The sequence below is a fragment of the Ovis aries genome, chromosome X (genome assembly GCF_016772045.2).
Source record: "Ovis aries strain OAR_USU_Benz2616 breed Rambouillet chromosome X, ARS-UI_Ramb_v3.0, whole genome shotgun sequence".
NCBI lineage: Eukaryota > Metazoa > Chordata > Mammalia > Artiodactyla > Bovidae > Ovis > Ovis aries.
In genome coordinates, this window is record NC_056080.1 from 99903195 (window position 1) to 99923058 (window position 19864).

General features: G+C 41.7%; 1 protein-coding gene across 1 annotated transcript; it reads left to right on the forward strand.

Moving 5' to 3' along the window:
- Window positions 1-5561: 5561 nt before the first annotated feature.
- RTL8C (retrotransposon Gag like 8C) lies at window positions 5562-6766 on the forward strand. The gene has a single exon (XM_004022320.5). It carries the CDS (start codon window positions 5604-5606, stop codon window positions 5943-5945), a length of 342 nt encoding a protein of 113 aa, XP_004022369.1. The 5' UTR covers window positions 5562-5603; the 3' UTR covers window positions 5946-6766.
- Window positions 6767-19864: the final 13098 nt, after the last annotated feature.

Sequence of the window (19864 nt, forward strand, 5' to 3'; positions counted from 1 at the left end):
AATAAACTGGAATTACACTTCCTTTCTCGAGCTGAGCATGTATTCAAGTTTCAGGAACCCCACTCCCAGAGAACTGTCAGATGAGTTTTCAGCTGCCTATGGGCTTTCCAGGTAGCTCCATGGTAAAGAATCCTCCTGCCATTGCAGGAGACGCTGGAGACGTGTGTTCGATCCCTGGGTTGGGAAGATCCCCTGGAGAAGGAAATGGCAACCTGCTCCAGTATTCCTGCCTGGAGAATCCCATGGACAGAGGAGACTGGCGGGCTACACAGTCCGTGGTGTTGCAAAAGAGTTGGAAACCACTTAAAGACTAAATGACAACAACAAAGGAATGTTTATAGACCTTAAAATCTTCTTCCAAGGAAAAATAGAGCAAGACCTCTGTGGTCTGTCCTGATTGAAAATGTCCTGGGTGAGTAGGCACGGGTCTCTCCCTGGGATTTTATGAAGATCTTAGGCTAGGTATCCACAACTCAGTTCTTGTTATCCAGTCTAGAGGGCCCCAAGGTAGGTATAACATGTCATGTCCTGCCCGAGTGGTTCCTCAGCATGCAGAGGTCAGAGAAGCTCCCCCGGTCTCCCATAGCACTTGGAACTTTATTTACAGCCCTATTATTAAACTCTGTGTTAAAGAGTGAATGTGTGAGATACTCCCACTCGGTTATGGTCACTGCACCCCCAACCCGAATACTATCTCCATGGTATGGTTATCAAAAGTGGGGTCCAACTGCTCACTGCTCTGAAGGCAATAAAGAGGCAAGGTTGGTGGAAAGGAGTTTGTTTTATGTCAGAGGCTGGCAACAGAGAGGGGTGGGGCACTCCTGTCCGAAGGCTGACTCCCCACCACTGATAATCAGTGGGCAAGAGTTTCAGGGATGCATAGGCAGACAGATGGGGCTACATGCAGAAACAGCACAATCAGCTCTAACAATAATTTTGAAATTTGTCACGCGGTGGTCTGATTAGCTTCAACTTTATTGTCAGTTCCAGGGTTAGTTTATTCCCATATCTTTGAGACCAGTTCTCAGAATTGTGGCAGCTTATGTCATAGCAGCAGTTTTGTCATTGTGTACTTAACTTCTTCCACCTGGTTGGGGTTTCAGCATATCTACAAGACAGCTCAAAGGAGCTGTCAAATGTCTCAAATGGCTCAGAATATTTTCTATAATCCTTGAGGAGGAAATAAAAGTCCTTGACTTTTGACTAAATTAATATTATTTTGTCTTTTTAGACTGTTTTCCTTTGCTTTTACATTTTCTCACTTCTCTGATTAAATTTATTCTTTGACTAAAGTTTTTCTAAAGACAAAAGGTAGGTGGAAGACATGGATTTGGGGGAAAGGACTATAGGGTCCTGCTCCATTTCAGTGTGTATACCTTTCTCTAGAGATTCTCAGAAATGCTGTTTTGGGTGGTGAGCAGCTTTTAGGAAATGAGTTCGATGAGCAGATAGTCAGTGACATTTGGGGTATTGTCACCAACTAGACTCCATTTCAGCGTAGGACAGCCACAGGTGGCAACAGATGGCCTTCCCAAGCATGTGATGGGAATCTAGGAATGAATCTTTGTTTATGAGTGTGCATTGGCTTGTTTGATTACTCTTGCTGATCCCAAGGTTAAGATCATTCAGATGTGGCTTGGATGAATGGATCCACTCCTGTTCAGCCAAGTGTGTGTTGTCTCCCCTCAGCTATTGGAGGTTCTCTGAGCTGTCACCGTCCACAGACCAGGGAGAGCTTCAGGCTGGTTCACCCTCCCACTCTAATTCCCCCAGGGGAACTCGTGGCAAAAAGAAGTGTCCACTCTGGATGGAGAGAGCCCAGGTTTGGGGAAAGAGACATAACGGGAAGGGAATGTTAAACATCCTCAATAGAAAGTTAAGATCTACAGGACAAAAATCAGGAGAAAACTTTGGGAGTCTTGGAGGACTTTTCACATCTGCTTTCCATTTGGGATTAACAAGAGTAAACAAACAAGCCAAAGCACACTCATAAACAAACAGGCAAGTTGGATGTTTGCTCCTGACTGTAAACTGAGGCAATACTAGGGTTCACTTTAAGTATTTTTTCACACTTAGGAATACTACTGTGGCTGCCTGATGTCCAATGTCACAAAACTAGTGTTTCATATAATTTGAATTTGTTTTACTTGTGGATAATTCTGGAATAGCCTGGTCCACAGGAGATTTTACACTTGAAGATCATGAGATCACCAAGCACTGTTGCAACTCACGCAAGTGGAGACAAATTTGCTGTCACCTTGTTGGTATGAGGCAGCACACAAGTCCACACCTCCTCTATCTCCTCACACAGGGAAAATTAGCATCTTTAGTGGTGCCAGATAGGATGTTGTGCCATCCTATTTGAGACCCGAGTTTGCATTTGTGTTTGCTTGAGTATTCTTTTATATCCCCCCTTTCACATTTCAAAATGTTCTTTAAGTGGCTTTTAGGATATTTCAAGTATATTCCTAGGCACTATTTCTTTTGAATTGCTTTTCTGAATTGAGTCATTAACAGTATTATCTATTTTAATTGATTATTTACTGAATTATATGAAATTGTGTATGGAATATATATTAATTTTGTACTCAGCCATACAAATGAATTCAGATATAACCTGTAATGGTTAGTTTTTCCTCTTTCAATTGGTTAATGTCTTGGCTACTTTTTCCCCTTATTCTCATGTATGGAAATGTATACCATCATATTTGGAATGCATCCAACACCTCTTTTGTCTTTTGGTTTATATACTGATAAACTTGGTCTTTTAATATACCGGATTAAGAAATTTTGTATCATTTGACCCTCTTCACATTGACTGGTCATGGTACATTACTCCTTGAATATGTTACTCTGAACTATGTTGACTAATATTTGGTGTGGTGAAAAGCAACCATACCTACAACCAGCAGTGTGATACTTCTCCAGCTGAGAGATGCCTGGATAAGTAAGAAAATGTGTTCAAAGAACTGCACCCAAGTGGTGTCCCGGTCCGAAAGTGGGCAAAGGATACTCTAGGGCAGAGGGGCTTGCAGCTAGCTAAGTTGCTTCAGTTGTGTCCGACTCTTTGCAACCCTATGGACTGTAGCATGCCAGGCTCCTCAGTCCATAGGATTCTCCAGGCAGGAATATTGGAGTGAGTGGACAAGTTGGGTTGAAAAGGAAACACTGTTCAACTCCAAGAAGAGGAACTGTGTTCATCTCCACGTGCTGTGGGCCCTACAGCACAAAGTCTAGGTTGCTGTTGTTGTTCAGTCACCCACTCATGTCCAACTCTTTGTGACCCCATGGACTGTAGCCTGCCATGCTCTTTTGTCCATGGAATTCTCCAGGCAAGAATACTGGAGTGGGTTGCCATTTCCTTCTCCAGGGGATCTTCCCAACCCAGGGATCGAATCTGTGTCTCCCGCATTGCAGGCAGATTTTTTACCACCTGAGCCACCAAACGTGGTCCACTGTATGAGGGAATGACAAACCACCCCAGTATACTTAGCAAGAGAACCCCATGAACTTTACAAAAAACAAAGTCTAGGGTTCCTCCCCTGATTCCCGTTTCTAGCCAGGTGCCCACCTTGGAAACCTCGGCCCTGCCCCTTCGATTATGGCCCCGCCTCTTCAACAGTGCATTCAGCTCAGTTCAGTTGCTCAGTCCTGTCTGACTCTTTGGGACCCCATGAACCGCAGCATGCCAGGCCTCCCTGTCCATCACCAACTCCTGGAGTCCACCCAAACCCATGTCCATTGAGTCAGTGATGCCATCCAGCCATCTCATCCTCTGTCGTCCCCTTCTCCTCCTGACCTCAATCTTTCCCAGCATCAGGGTCTTTTCAAATGAGTCAGGTGGCCAAAGTATTGGAGTTTCAGCTTCAACATCAGTCCTTCCAATGAAAACCCAGGACTGATCTCCTTTAGGATGGACTGCTTGGATCTCCTTGCAGTCCAAGGGACTCTCAAGAGTCTTCTCCAACACCACAGTTCAATTCTTCGGTGCTCAGCTTTCTTTATAGTCCAACTCTCACATTCATATATAACTACTGGAAAAACCATAGCCTTGACTAGATGGACCTTTGTTGACAAAGTAATGTCTCTGCTTTTTAATGTGCTGTCTAGGTTGGTCATAACTTTCCTTCCAAGGAGTAAGCATCTTTTAATTTCATGGCTGCAGTCACCATCTGCAGTGATTTTGGAGCCCCCCAAAATAAAGTCTGACACTGTTTCCACTGTCTTCCCATCACTTGCCATGAAGTGATGGGACCAGATGCCATGATGTTAGCTATCTGAATGTTGAGCTTTAAGCCAACTTTTATCACTCTCCTCTTTCACTTTCATCAAGAGATTGTTTAGATCTTCTTCACTTTCTGCCATAAGGGTGGTGACATCTGCCTGTCTGAGGTTATTGATATTTCTCCTGGCAATCTTGATTCCAGCTTGCTTCCTCCAGCTTAGCATTTCTCATGATATACTCTGCATATAAGTTAAATAAGCAGGGTGACACTATACAGCCTTGACGTACTCCTTTTCCTATTTGGAACCAGTCTGTTGTTCCATGTCCAGTTCTAACTGTTGCTTCCTGACCTGTGTAGGGTTTCTCAAAAGGCAGGATCTCTTACAGAATTTTCCACAGTTTATTCCACAGACAATCATGATGGTGTGATCACTCACACTCACCTAGAACCAGACATCCTGGAATGTGAAGTCAAGTGGGCCTTAGGAAGCATCTCTACAAACAAAGCTAGTGGAGGTGATGGAATTTCAGTTGAGCTATTTCAAATCCTGAAAAATGATGCTGTGATAGTGCTGCACTCAGTATGTCAGCAAATTTGGAAAACCCAGCAGTGGCCACGGGACTGAAAAAGGTCAGTTTTCATTCCAATCTCAAAGAAAGGCAATGCCAAAGAATGCTCAAACTACTGCACAATTGCACTCATCTCACACGCTTGTAAAGTGATGCTCAAAATTCTCCAAGCCAGGCTTCAGCAATACGTGAACCGTGAACTCCCTGATGTTCAAGCTGGTTCAAGAAAAGGCAGAGGAAGCAGAGATCAAATTGCCAACATCCACTGGATCATCGAAAAAGCAAGAGAGTTCCAGAAAACATCTATTTCTGCTTTATTGACTACGCCAAGGCCTTTGACTGTGTGGATCCCAATGAACTGTGGAAGTCACGTTAGCCACGCCCATTTTCCCTTCGCGGGGCGGAGCCCTGATCATCTCCAACCTAGGGCGGCTGCCCCTCACCACAACTGTTTGCACTTGCGCACTTCAGATCACCTGTCTCGTGGGCGGAGCCCAAACCACTTAAGACTCCTGCATTCTTCGTCAGGAAACCTCGGCCCCGCCCCTCAGATTCGGACCCCGCCTCCCCCGGTGGGTATTAGCCCAGACTCCTTCCCCTATTCCTGCCCCGCCCAACTCAGCCGGAGCATCACTCCTGCGCACTAGCAACCACCAGGTCGTGTGGGCGGAGCCCAGCCCCGCCAGTTACCGCCCATGGCCCCACCCACCTGGGACCGGGCCCACCTCCGCATACACGCACTTCCCGCCACGCCTCTTCGCCGCCCATTGCCTAGTCCAGTGGAGCTCGGAGAAGCAAGCAAGACGCGATGGACGGCCGAGTGCAGCTGATCAAGGCCCTCCTGGCCCTGCCCATTAGGCCCCAGACACGTCGGTGGAGGAACCCGATCCCCTTCCCCGAGACGTTTGACGGCGACACCGACCGGCTCCCAGAGTTTATCGTGCAGACGGGCGCCTACATGCTAGTGGACGAGAACCTGTTCACCAACGATGCCCTGAAGGTGACGTTCCTCATCACCCGCATGACCGGGCCAGCCCTGCAGTGGGTGATCCCCTACATCAGGAAGCAGAGCCCCCTCCTCAACGATTACCGGGGCTTCCTGGCCGAGATGAAGCGGGTGTTTGGATGGGTGGAAGACGAGGACTTCTAGGCCGGGAGCGCCTCAGGTCTGGGGGCGGGTGCTCGGGGGAGGGCCCGCCGCGCCAATCGCCGCCTCCCAGATCGCCACAGGCGTCCTCCCGCCGTGTCCTCCCTCACCTTCGGGTGGCCGCGATCTCCCCCGTGCTCGTGTCCCCTCCCGCGTAGTGCTTGCCTTTGTTCCAGGAATAGCGCTCCAGGTTCCCGCTGCTGCCGCCGCCCTCGGGCCACTCAGGCCTCTCCCCTGCACACTTGGACTCGGTCCGGCTCTCCAACTGCAAGCCGGACTCCTGTTACCCACTGGACAGACCACCCACACCGGGCCGCTGCCAACCGCCCGCCCCCTGCCAGACTCCCAGGCCCGCCTCCGGGTGGCCAGAGACCTGCGCTGCGGCGGCCATCACCGTGCACTGCATTCCACCCACAGCCTGCAGCCTTCAGCGATCTGGACTCACCGGGGAGGTGTCTGAGAGGGCCACAGCCTCTGGACAAACAAGGATTCCAACAGCTCACCGCCTTCCTGGAGGGGCCGGCCAGCCTTTCACCTGTGATGGGACCCAGGCCTTCCCTACCCAAGAGACATCTTCTGTTCCTGCTGGGTGTGACCACTAGGTCCCAGGGCTGCCTGGCAGCCAAATCGAGTCACTCATTGTCTCCTGCGGACCTGTTGGTTTCACCCAGAATCCAGTTCTCTTCTGAATGTGCAGCTGTGTCTCTGATGTGTGCCTTTTGTTCAGCACAGTAACCCCTGCACTCTGCCCAGCTCTTCTACACTACCTGGACAAACGTTTTTTCCTTATTTTCAATAAATGTCAGATGCTGTTCAAAAATAAATCGAGTCTCAATGAATATGGCACTGCAACCTCCCCAGTCCAGTAAGTGGGGTCCATGTTTGCTCAGAAGGTATGTCCTCTGCCATTCTGTGGCTGATGTGGTATCTTGTATTATCCAGTGAAAAAGATAGCCTTGTGGTGGTCCTGGTGATGGAGACCCCATTCAGTCCCGGATGCTGACTCTTCCAAACCCATCAGTTCCATGCCCCTTCCTTGGGAAATGGATCTGGATTCGATTTTGGCCAAGGAGATGTCAGGAAGAAATCAGCTAGGAGACTTTGGGGAAAGAGTTTCTCTTTTCCAAAAAGCTGCTTTTGAAAGCATAATAGCTAATTTTTACACATCATGAATCCCACACAATTGTTGGTGAACATCCGTCAAAGTTTTATTTAATCCGTTACTGAGGAAGCTAGCAGAATGAGAGCTGGTTCAGAAAAAGCATTTACATTCATGGAGCTTTGATTGTTAAGTGGAGAAGGGAGTGCAGAACTGCTCTTGTTAAATCTGGGTGGAAACCTGGTTGAGATAATGCAGGAAAATAAAATTATATCTTTCTCCAATGGAAAGAAAAGCAAAAAACGTTACTCTTTACTGTTTCTCTTTATGCTAACCTATTAAATCATGAGTGCTGAAAAAAAGCCTCTGCTACTTCATCTATGGCTGGGCAACTTAAATTTCCTAATAGTCAGTGATTGCAGATGGGCTTATAGGGCAACACTCGTGTGATGTTAAAGGCAATAGAATCATCTCTCCCTCATTTTTATTTTGAGTTATTTTTCCAGAATACATGGAAGAGGTAAGGAAAAGACTGAGCTTATTTCATGCATGGGTTGGCTTAATATGTGGTAGAAAGCAAAAATGGGCCATGATTTCAGGACAAAAAAGACTAAAGAGCACAGGCCAATCCTTTGACTTCTCTTCCTTCTGCGTCTAAGTCATCTGACTTTCGACTTTGTCTTAAATTGTTTAATCACCCTTCACCTTTTGTTGTCTTTCTGCAGTTCATCAATAGCCTTGTGTAACAATCATCTATTTTCACAGTCTTTATATTAAAAATTGTGACTTATTCTGGACCACTCAAATTCCGGAGATACTGCACCTTCCAGGAAATCTATTTCCATTAGTGTCCAATATCAGTTTACCACTAGCGAAATTTTTGACCATTGCACCATGACCACATCACAAGGGTGATCAGCACATCACTTACCACCAGTGATATAGTCCCCATTTCTAGCCAGCTCGCAGGTACTTGTGCTCCAAAATCCTATTTCATAATCTGCTTCTTAAGACTGCTTCTAGAACCAAATATTGGATAGGCCAAAAAGTTTGAGTTTCCCTAAGATGTTACAGAAAAACCCAAATGAACCTTTTGGCCAACTAAATATTATACTTGTAAGTTCCCCCAGAAACATCTCAAAAGCACTTGTAAGGGAATGAAGGTTTGCCTAAAGGGAGAATTTGAAGAGCTATACAGTGCTAAGGGCTTCCCCAGTGACACAGTGGTAAAGAGTCGCCAGCAATACAAGATAAACAAATTTGATCCCTGGGTCAGGAAGATCCCCTGGAGGAGGGTGTGGCAATCCACTCTAGTATTCTTGCCTGGAAAATCTCATGCACAGAGGAGCCTGGCAGGCTACAGTCCATGGGGTCGCAAAGAGTGGGACACAACTGAGCGTGCACAGTTGCAATAGAGGCCTCAGCTTATCCTACAGAGATATCTAAAGCTAGGATGGCCATTCAGAACATTTATGAATGGAGAAGATGGGCCCAGGTCTTTGTGCCTCCACACTGACCAGTCATTGGATGTGGTCTTACCAGGAGGAAGTAGCATACCCCTGGGCAAGGCAGCTCCCTTCAACCCATAGCAATTCCTAGAGGGTGATTCAGCTATGACTCTCAGCAGCCTATATTCCTAGCATCTGGGGGCATGAGTGCCTCAATCATAAAAGTGGGATCTGGGCAGTGCATTACATCATCCACTTCACTCATCAAGAAAGGAATGGGATCAGTATGACGGAACATAATTCAGCACTTTAAAGGAATAAGATACATTTATGCCAGCTGCTTTGGAGAGATTGTTGCAAGGTTTCTAGATAAAATGTGTAGAAAATTGTCTAATGTAACCCCCTTTTTTTCAAATATGCATTAGCCCCCCAAAGGCTTACATATGAATACACACATACACACATGTTATGTAGACATGAGGAACTAGGTGGTTAGTATGGATCACAAGTGGGAAAGGGTTGATGCCATAGATGGAGTAGGGACTTTTGTGGAGGACTCCTACACAAAAGGAAAGGAAAAAAGCTGCACTAAAATGGGAAATGGATCTGGATCAGATTTTGGCCAAGGCGATGTCAGGAAGGAATCATCTAGGAGGCTTTGGGAGGGGTTAATATGTATCCCTGAAAACTGGAAAATCAATAGAAACTTGTGAGAGTGACATAATCTTAATCAGGGTCCTGACAAGAAATAGATGCTACATACAAATGTAGCAGTGAGGGAAAATTAACGAAGAGACTGTGTAAAAGGGTTTCAGTGTGGTTAAAAGAAATTGTAATTCATTGGATAAATTTTGTACAGATAATACTCATTCCTCACTACCTGCCCCCCCCACCTTTGGTATGGAGTATACACACCTGTTCCTCTGAATTTAGACTTAGCCATGCACTTGCTTTCATCAGTGAGATATGAGCAGACATGAAGTGCCTAGAGGATTTCAACATGCTTGTGTGGTTTTACTAGTCTTCTTGCACTCCTATGACTGTCTTGAGAAGAGCTTGCCCCAGGTAACTGCTGATCCGAGTGTTTGAGCTACATACTAATTCACATGGAGCAGATCTGAACAGTTTACATCCTAGAGCCAAGCCCATCCTAACTGCATTCTGAAGTAGAATAGCCCCAAATAGCCCATAGTACATGAGCAAGAACAGGTGACTGTCCTAAGTTTTGGGGAGATATCTTATATAGCATTATTGTAGCAATAGCTAACTATTACTGATACCAACAAGGGATTTTGAAATACCCTGGGGTTAGTAATAGCGGGGAACTGTTACCTCCCCCCCAAAGCATGAAGGGGTAGTGTTAGTCACTCAGTCTTGTTCGACTCTTTGTGATCCCATGGACTGTAGCAAGCTCACCAGGCTCCTCTGTCCATGCAATTCTTCAGGCAAGAATACTGGAGTGGGTTGCCATTTCCTTCTCCAGGGGATCTTTCTGACCCAGGGATGGAACCCAGGTCTCCTGCATTGCAGGCAGATTCTTTACTATCTGAGCCACCAGGGAAGAAGGGGGTAGTAAGGGCAGGGAATGGTTACTGGAGCACAGTAACCGGGACAGAATTTGTGGCCTTTGGTAGAACTCAGCCACAACCATCTTTTAGTCTGGTAGAGATGGAGCCTTCCCAGTGGTCAAACTCAGCAAGAATCCAGAAGGCAAGGGAGACATATATGCAGTCCATAACGGTCAGCTTCCTGGGCACAGAGTAGGGTGGAAGAGAGCGGTTATAAAAGGACAAATGGAAGATATTGAGAAGATATATGAACAATCCATTCTAATATGCAAAGAGATGCACAATCATATTAGTAATCAGAGAGATTTTAAATAGAACAACATGGGACCCCATTTCAAAACTATTATGTTGGTAATAGTAAAAATAATGACAATATCAAGTGTTAAAGTGACATGAGGAAATGAGAATTCTCATATACTTCTTTTTTTTTTTTTCTCCTCCTCCCCTCATATACTTCTTTTAAAATTTTATTTGGCTGTGCTGGGTTGCTGAGTGGGGGCTTCTCGTTGTGGTGGCTACTTTTGTTGAAGAACATGGGCTCTAGAGTGTGCTGGCTTGGCAGTTGTGGCACATGCGCATAGCTGACCTTCAGTATGTGGGATCTTCCCAGGCCAGGGGTAGAACCCATGTCCCCTGCATTGGCAGGCAGATTCTTAACCACTGGACAACCAGGAAAGTCCTCATATACTGCTTTTGACAGTACAACAAAATTGGAGATGAATGTGGCAATGCCTTATAAAATTTGACATACATACCCTACAAACAAGCAATTCTGATAAAGATGTTGCCCGTAGCATTAAAAAAAAAAGTGTGTTAGGACTAGGAACTCTCTTAAGCTGTATAGCACCATTGTCTACATTAATAAAAGGTGCCCCCTTGTGGTGAAAGCAATCTTACGTGTGCACAGTGCGGCAACCAGATGGTATTTTTCTGCTTAATATATGATGTATGGCAAAAACAATACAATATTGCAAAGTAAAAAAAAAATAAAAATTAAAAAAAAAGCAACTCATAGTAAGTTCCATTGTTTGACTTGGTGAAATGGCTTGGGGCTGGAGTGCAGCCTCAGTTACTAGCTTGGTAAGGGGCACTTCAGAAGTGAACAACCTTCTGGACCATAAGCAGCATCCCTGTTTGTAGTCCCTGAAAATTGGAAACATTAAATATCATTATGGAAAATGCATACATACCTGTATATATAGATATTTCTTTTTGTCCTCTTTATATATAGTCACTTTAAATTTCAGAAAAGTTTCAAGAATAGTTCAAGAAACTCCTATGTTCTTTATTGCATTAGCTTTTTCTCTTTTCCTATCTACCTGTATCTATCTATCTATCTATCTATAAAATATGTATTTTCTGAATCATATGCATCATAATATATAATACATCATATAATCATATAAATCATTTATATAATATTATATATGTACATACACACATATATCACTATGTATATGAATTTTGTAATTATTTGACAGTAAGTTCATTAAAAACAATAAAATATATCTAGAAAAAAACTACAACTAAGATAATATTTAAAGGTTAAATACCAAATGCTTTCTTCTGAGGTCACAAACTGGACAGAATTATCTAGTAGCACCATTTTTGTCCACAATGTCTTGGAGATTTTAGCACAACTAGTCAATAAAAGGAAATAAAGGATATTAAGATAAATGAAATAAAACCGACTATTTGAAGGTCTGACAGTATACAGAAAATTCCAGTAAATCTACAAATAATTAGAAATAATAAATTTAATGATTTTGCTGAATCTATGAATAATATATACTAATTTAAAGCAGACAATGACAAGTATTGGTGACAAGGTGGAGAAATTAGAGTCCTCATATATTGCTAGTAAAATGGTGCAGCTACTGTGAAAAACAGTCTGGCAGTTCCTCAAAAAGTTAAGCATAGAGTTAATAATACCATATGACACAACCAGCAATTTCACTCCTAGGTATGTACTCAAGAGAACTGAAAATATACATCCCCACAAAAGCTTGTACATGAGTGCTTATAGCAGCACTATTCATAATTACCCCAAAGTGCAGACAACTCAAGAGTCCAGGAGGTGATGAATGAATAACCAAATATGGTATATCCATGTACTGGAATATTATTCAACCATAAAGAGGAATGAAGGACTGATATATTTGATGAACCTAGAAAACATAGCACTTAAGTGAGAGAAACCAACACAAAAGACCACATATTGTGTGATTCTATTTATATGAAATATCCAGAACAGGCAAATATATTGATGCAGGGAGTTGATTAGTGGTTGTTGCAGCTTGGGGGAGGGGATAGTGGGGAGGCACAGGGTTTCTTTTCGGAGTAATGGAAATGTTTCAAAATTCAGTTCAGTTCAGTTGCTCAGTCATGTCCGACTCTTTGCGATCCCATGGACTGCAGCACACCAGGCTTCCCTGTCCATCACCAACTCCCAGAGCTCGCTCAAACTCATGTCTATCAAGTCGGTGATGCCATTCAACCATCTCATCTTCTGTCATCCCCTTCTCCTCTTGCCCTCAATCTTTCCCAGCAGATGGTGACTACAGCCATGAAATTAAAAGATGCTTGCTCCTTGAAAGAAAAGCTATGACCAACCTAGACAGCATATTAAAAAGCAGAGACATTACTTTGCTGACAAAGGTCCATCTAGTCAAAGCTATAGTCTTTTCCAGTGAGTCAGTTCTTCACATCAGGCGGCCAAAGGATTGGAGCTTCAGCTTCAGCATCAGTCCTTCCAAAGAATATTTAGGACTGATTTCCTTCAGGATGGACTGGTTTAATTTCCTTACAGTCCAAGGGACTCTCAAGAGTCTTCTCCAACACCACAGTTCAAAAGCATCAATTCTTCGGTGCTCAGCTTTCTTTATGGTCCAACTCTCTTACATGACTCTTGAAAAAACCATAGCTTTGACTAGATGGACCTTTGTCAGCAAAGTAATGTCTCTGCTTTTTAATATGCTGTCTAGGTTGGTCATAACTTTTCTTTCAAGGAGCAAGTGTCTTAATTTCATGGCTGCAGTCACCATCTGCAGCGATTTTGGAGCCCAAAATAATAAAGTCTGTCACTGTTTCCATCGTTTCCCCGTCTATTTGCCATGAAGTGATGGGACCAGATGCCATGATCTTAGTTTTTTGAATGTTGAGTTTTCAGCAGATTTTTCACTCTCCTCTTTCACTTTCATCAGGAGGCTCTTTAGTTCCTCTTCACTTTCTGCCATAAGGGTGGTGTTATCTGCATATCTGAGTTTATTGTTATTTCTCCCAGCAACTTTGATTCCAGCTTGTGCTTCCTCCAGCCCAGTGTTTCTCATGATGTACTCTGCATAGAAGTTAAATAAGCAGGGTGACAATATACAGCCTTGATGTACTCCTTTCCCAATTTTGAACCAGTCCATTGTTCTATGTCCAGTCCTAACTGTTGCTTCTTGACCTGCATACAGATTTCTCAGGAGGCAAGTAAGGTGGTCTGGTATTCCCACCTCTTTAAGAATTTCCCACAGTTTGTTGTGATCCACACAGTCAAAGTCTTTGGTGTAGTCAATAAAGCAGAAGTAGATGTTTTTCTGGAACTCTCTTGCTTTTTCTATGATCCAGTGGATGTTGGCAATTTGATCTCTGGTTCTTCTTTTTCTAAACCAGCTTGAACTTCTGGAAGTTCTCAGTTCACATACTACTGAAGCCCGGCTTGGAGAATTTTGAACATTACTTTGCTAGTGTGTAAGAAGAGTGCAATTGTGCAGTAGTTTGAAAATTCTTTGGCATTGCCTTTTTTTGGAATTGGAATGAAAACTGACCTTTTCCAGTCCTGTGGCCACTGCTGAGTTTTCCAAATTTTCTGGCATATTGAGTACAGCACAGGTAGTTGTAATGGTTGTACAGAGGAGGGCATGGCAACCCACTCCAGTGTTCTTGACTAGAGAATCCCCATGCACAGAGGAGCCTGGGGGGCTACAGTCCATGGGGTCACAAAGAGTCAGACACAACAGAAGGGACTTAGCATGCATGCACACAGTGGTTGTACAACTCTGTGAATATATTAAAAACTACTGACTTGTATAGTTCTTTTAAAGAGTAATATTGTAGTGTGTGGACTATATCTCAACAGAGCTACTGTAAAAAGCTAACTGTATTCCTATTTCCTAAAAATAAACTAGTGGGAATAGTATTAAACAAAAATAATACCATTTATTATAGCTTATAAATTACCAAATACCCAGGAGTAAAATATTTGCAATATTTCAACACTGGAAAATCCAAAATATTACTGAACTAAACTGAGTAGCAAAATAAATGGAAGGCTATAATATGTTAATGAATTGAAAGACTGAAAATTGTTACATTATATATTCTTCCCAAATTTATTTTTAGATTCAATGTGATTCCAGTCAAAATTAAGCAGGCTTTAGAAGAAAATACAGGAGGATATCTTCCTGATATTCGGTTATTCTTAAAAAAGATACAAAAGTTCACCATAAAAAATTGATGTGACTCTAAAATGTATATGAAAAGGCAAAGAATCTAGAATAGCCAAGTCACTATTGAAGAAGTACAAAGCTGGATGACTTACACTACAGGACATCAAGGTTTATTATAAAAAAAAAAGTACATGGTATTTGTACACGGATAGACAAATAGACAAATGGAATACAATAACAAATCCAGGAAAATAATTTACACTTATATACTCACCTGATTTATGACAAACTCACTGTCTCAGTTCAGTAGGGGAAAGAATGGTCTTTTCAATAAATATTTTTGGGTCAATTAGATATCCATATTGAAAAAAATTAACATTATCCCTTACCTCCCAGCAAACATAAAAATTAATTCAGTATAAATTATAGACTTAAATTTGAAAGCTAAAACAACCTTTCTGAATGTTGGAAATATTCTATACATTGATCTGGGCGGTAGTTACATTGATATATACATATATAAAAATTCATCTACCCTATGCTTAAGATTTTTGTTCTCTACTGGATGTAATCTATATCTCATGTTTTTAAATATAAGAAGAGAAAAGAAAGGATTGCATATTTAGATAAATAGTAGAGAAGTTGCAGAACATCAAATACAAAGAAAAGCTCTTAAGACAACCAAAGAAGAAACACAAAATTAAGTTGACAGCTAATTTATTAATAGTAAAAATAGAAGCTAAAAGACCATGGAATAATATTGTTTTCAACACTATGATTAAAATTTATCACATTTTAATATTTCTAATATAAGGGTGTTTCCTACAACTAATTTTAATCTTATAAATTGTTGTTGACCAAGTGGCTATTGTGACATAGTATCATTGCCTGCTCCTGTGCAAAAAGAAAAAGTACTTGCAGCAAATCTTTCAGAACTAATGCCCATAGATAAAGGAAATGAGAGTGGGAATAGTGTTCTGGGCACATAGTGCAATATTGTGAGGATAAACAAACACATGGGTGATTCTGTAAATGAAAGGGACTTAACAAAAATAATTTTTTAAAAGAATGGGGAAAAATACATTTTCAGAAATGAAAGGCATAGAATTTCCCCCTAATATATCATTGTTAAAAGAGTACATCCAAAGGATACTTTATAAGAGGAAAATGATACCAGTAAAAATGTCTGGGATGAAAGAAGAGATGATATGTGGCTAAATCTAAACAAACTATAGTACAAATATTTAATTTTGAGATTAAAAAATGAATGAAGCTTAAGTAATGACAAGAAGAGTACTTACCCTGATCACAAGAGGTGATTATTTGTAATTAAAAGGTTCCAAGCTCTTTGTATTCTTTCATTAATTTCTTCTATTAGTTAACAAGTTAAATTCTCTACTTTTATTCTTTTAGTGGTTGCTCTGAAAAGTTAACATCCATGTTTAACAATATAGAAAAGCTGACTCTGGCCAAGGATTCATGTAAAAGTAATATATATCAAGAAGTGGTCCAAAAAATATATGGACAGGAAAGTGGGGAAGTGAACTGTGGAGGGGGTGCAGGGAGGAGAGTCAAGCAATATTTTCTACCAACCAAAGTCTCCCAGAGAATCCCTTTAGCATATCCATCAATCATTAGTTTAAATTACAACTCACTCTTCATGCTTACAAACAAAGGGGGTTCTGATAGCCTGTGGGCAGTCCTATGAGAAAAAGAAACAGATTCTGGCTATTGGGAACAAAAGCACAGAGGAGCTGAGGTGCATGAAAATGGTAGAGAGTTCTAAAACAGCATTAACAGCATCTGCTTCGATAGGCATTAGTTTCAATATTCTTCATGACACCTAGAGACTGCCCCTTCAGTCCCTCTTACAGTTGTTCGCAGCAAGTGCTCAAATATACCTGCTTAAAATATCTGGAGTATATTCTCTTGTTTGCAGATATCTGTTTATCTGTGCTGTTCTGAAGAAGTAGGCAGAAACATGGACCTTGTCTCAAGATGATGATGAAATAGAATCATATGAATGATGTACATCTAATATTTTTGGTACCTATTAGGAGCTCAACACACGTAAGTCTTCATCACTTTTAATATTAGATATTAACATGTTTTATTTTAGGCAGAGTGAACAACGCTGCCCTGATGTTATGGCTACCTTACACAGCAAGTTCTTTGCTCCTCATCTTTACGGCCTTGATTATGTAAATTTTTTTTGATTATGTAAATTGTGTGGATATCAATTCATCAAATAATGGGTTCAAATGACCCCTGGTGGCCTGAGGCTCTGGGATTGCCCAGGAGTATCCTACTCAAAACGCTCTAGTGATCTGATAAAACTGAACATTCAGGCAGAATATCCATTCAACTCATTTGGGAGATAACTGGATGGTTGAGGAGAGAAAGATTTTGAATGCATCCAAAGTATGAGTGCCATTCAAGTAATGAAAGTACAGAAAAGAACTGAGAATGATGGTTATAGTCAAGATGTTATGCATCTTTGACTTTCAAGATAGACTGTCTCTGTGTGATTCTATGGAGGTAGAACAAAGTAGAGTACTGGAGCCATTGGGAGGATTATAGGCAATCCTCCATGTTGAAAGTAAATTTGAATGTTCATATCCTTTAACCATATATTCTCTAAACAACTGGTCCAGAACCACTTTAGACTAAATCCTCTGCTTAAGATTTCTTAGTGGGTGTGATTGTGGGCTCCACATTTGTGGGTAGTTACATATGAAGTTTTATTTGATGTTCAGTCCTTTTGTTTTCTCTCAACATCTCATGGCAGGTATTCTTTCTATTTTATTCAATATTCTACTTGGCAAATTTGCTAGAGTTAGCAAATTAATTGAGTATACCTGTGTTTCTTCTTTTGGGAGGGTGGGAACCCTTCATTGTTGTAGACCTCCGTGAACTTTGAAAAGGTCTCAATTCAACTTCATCATTGTCTTTATCTCTAGAATGTCATTTAACATCCAATACTTGAAAGTTGATTGATAAGCTTTCATATTATGAGATAAATATTGCTCCTTATGGAGACCTAAAAATGATTTTTAAAATTCTAGCTGTATTATTTTCATACTTTCAGATGTCAACAATCTCCACCAACCTCATTGTTTGGGGATGAGAGTGGGATGTAAAAGTGGAAGCAAAAGTGTTCCAAATGTCTTGATTATGGTAAAGTAGAAGAGAGCAGAGGCACAAAGCAAATATATTCTAAAAACCTCATTTTTTGTTGACAGAGGTGAAGCAGGACAAAAGAGAACATTTTATGTGGCAAAGAGTACCTATCTCTAACACCTTACACAAAAATAAACTCAAAATGGATTAAGATCTAAATGTAAGACCAGAAACTATAAAATTCCAAGAGAAAAACATAAGCAGAACATTCTCTGACACAAATTACAGCAAGATCCTCTATGACTCATATCCCAGAGTAATGGAAATAAAAACAAAAATAGACAAATGGGACCTAATTAAACTTAAAAGCTTTTTCACAACAAAGGAAACTATAAGTAAGGTGAAAAGGCAGCCTTCAGAATGGGAGAAAATAATAGCAAATGAAACAACTGAAAAAGAATTAATCTCCAAAATATACAAGCAGCTCATGTAGCTCATACCAGGAAAATGAACGACCCAATCAAAAAGTGGGCAAAAGAACTAAACAGACATTTCTCCAAAGAAGACATACAGATGGCTAATAAACACATGAAAAGATGCTCAACATCACTCATTATCAGAGAAATGCAAATCAAAACCACAATGAAGTATCATCTCACACCGTCAGAATGGCTGCCATTAAAAAAATCTACAAACAATAAATGCTGGAGAGGGTGTCGAGAAAAGGGAACCCTCTTACACTCTTGGTGGGAATGCAAACTAGTACAGCCATTGTGGAGAATAGCGTGGAGATTCCCTAAAAAAACTGGAAATAGAACTGCTATATGACCCAGCAATCCCACTGCTGGGCATACACATCGAAGAAACCAGAACTGAAAGAGACACGTGTACCCCAATGTTCACTGCAGCACTGTTTACAATAGCCAGGACATGGAAGCAACCTAGATGTCCATCAGCAGACAAATGGATAAGAAAACTGTGGTACATATACACAATGAAATATTACTCAGCTATAAAAAAGAACACATTTGAGTCAGTTCTGATGAGGTGGATGAAACTGGAGCCTATTATACAGAGCGAAGTAAGCCAGAAAGATAAACACCAATACAGTATATTAATGCATATATATGGAATTTAGAAAGACGGTAATGTCAACCCTATATGCAAGATAGCAAAAGAGACACAGATGTAAAGACTCTGTAGGAGAAGGCAAGGGTGGGATGATTTGAGAGAATAGCATTGAAACATGTATATTACCATATGTATAATAGATAACCAGTGCAAGTTCAATGCATGAAGCAGGGCACTCAAAGCTGGTGCTCTGGGACAATCTAGAGGGATGGGGTCGGGAGGGAGGTGGGAGGGGGGTTCAGGATGGGGGACACATGTGCACCCATGGCTGACTCATGTTGATACATGGCAAAAACCACCACAATATTCTAAAGTAATTAGCCTCCAATTAAAATAAATTACTTAATTAAAAACAACTTTACAAAAAGAGTACTTATCATTGGGAGATTATATCTTGATTGAAATTTTAAAATTTAATAATGATAGGGGCAAACAGATATTCCCTCACGTTACTAGTGAGAATGTAACTTGAAAATCTTGCTGAGGTGATTTTAATGGGTCAAAATAGTGTTATATGGACTTTGATCTATACGCTCATTTTAGAACTCTAGCCTAATGACCTTATAAAGAATGTGCTTGGTTCTAGTGAGTGTAACTATGCAGTCCTCCACTCAGCTTGCACAACAGGTATGGCTGCTGTCTTTAGCTCAAGGCCCAAATTCAGGCTTATTATATCCATAGGTCCAACAAGGTTCTGAAATTCTAAATGCCCCTCCTTTGATCATGTGACAGTATGCTTTCAGCTGCCATGAGACAGAGAAACAGCAGCAGCAGGGAGAGGGAAATAGGTTCTGGGATCAGTAGGGCACTGGAGGCAGGGCCTTTGTTATCAGAAGGCTAAAGACAGCAAGCTATTGGAGTTGGGGTGGCATCCTTGAGGTTAGGGGGGAGAAAGTGAAAGAGAAAGTTGCTCAGTCATGTCCGACTCTTTGCAACCCCACAGACTACAAGCTCCATGGAATTCTCCAGGCCAGAATACTGGAGTGGGTAGCTGTTCCCTTCTCCAGAGGATCTTCCCAATCCAGGGATTGAACCCAGGTCTCCCACATTGCAGGCGGATTTTTTACCAGCTGAGCTACCAAGGAGGGCAGAATGGATTTGGTGACTGTCTGTGGATAATCAA